Source organism: Penaeus monodon, chromosome 15 (genome assembly GCF_015228065.2).
Source record: "Penaeus monodon isolate SGIC_2016 chromosome 15, NSTDA_Pmon_1, whole genome shotgun sequence".
NCBI lineage: Eukaryota > Metazoa > Arthropoda > Malacostraca > Decapoda > Penaeidae > Penaeus > Penaeus monodon.
The window spans coordinates 27,087,757-27,087,975 of record NC_051400.1 but is presented as its reverse complement, the minus strand read 5'-3'; the positions used below and the strand labels follow the sequence as shown (position 1 = coordinate 27,087,975).

The following is a 219-nucleotide window of genomic DNA, read 5'->3' as shown; positions in this document are numbered from 1 at the left end:
GAACGACCGCCTCCAGTGGATATTCACGCTCTACGACCTGAACGGCGACGGATGCATCACCCGCCAGGAGATGACGGACGTGGTGCAGGCGGTGTACGACCTCATGGGCAAGCAGACGGACACGCCGGTGGATGAGCAGACAGTCGGCCAGAAGGTGGAGATGCTGTTCACGGTGAGGCCTGCTGTGGCCCGTGGCTGCTGTGCTTGCTGTGTTTGGGA

General features: G+C 62.1%; 1 protein-coding gene across 1 annotated transcript in view; it reads left to right on the top strand.

The window, feature by feature from the left end:
* Positions 1 to 219, top strand: part of LOC119582287 (Kv channel-interacting protein 4-like) — a gene marked incomplete in the record, with an annotated part of 88,821 nt that overhangs the window by 85,085 nt on the left and 3,517 nt on the right. The window contains 1 exon segment of the mRNA XM_037930505.1: positions 1 to 172. Within this exon segment, the coding sequence (XP_037786433.1) occupies positions 1 to 172 (172 nt within the window).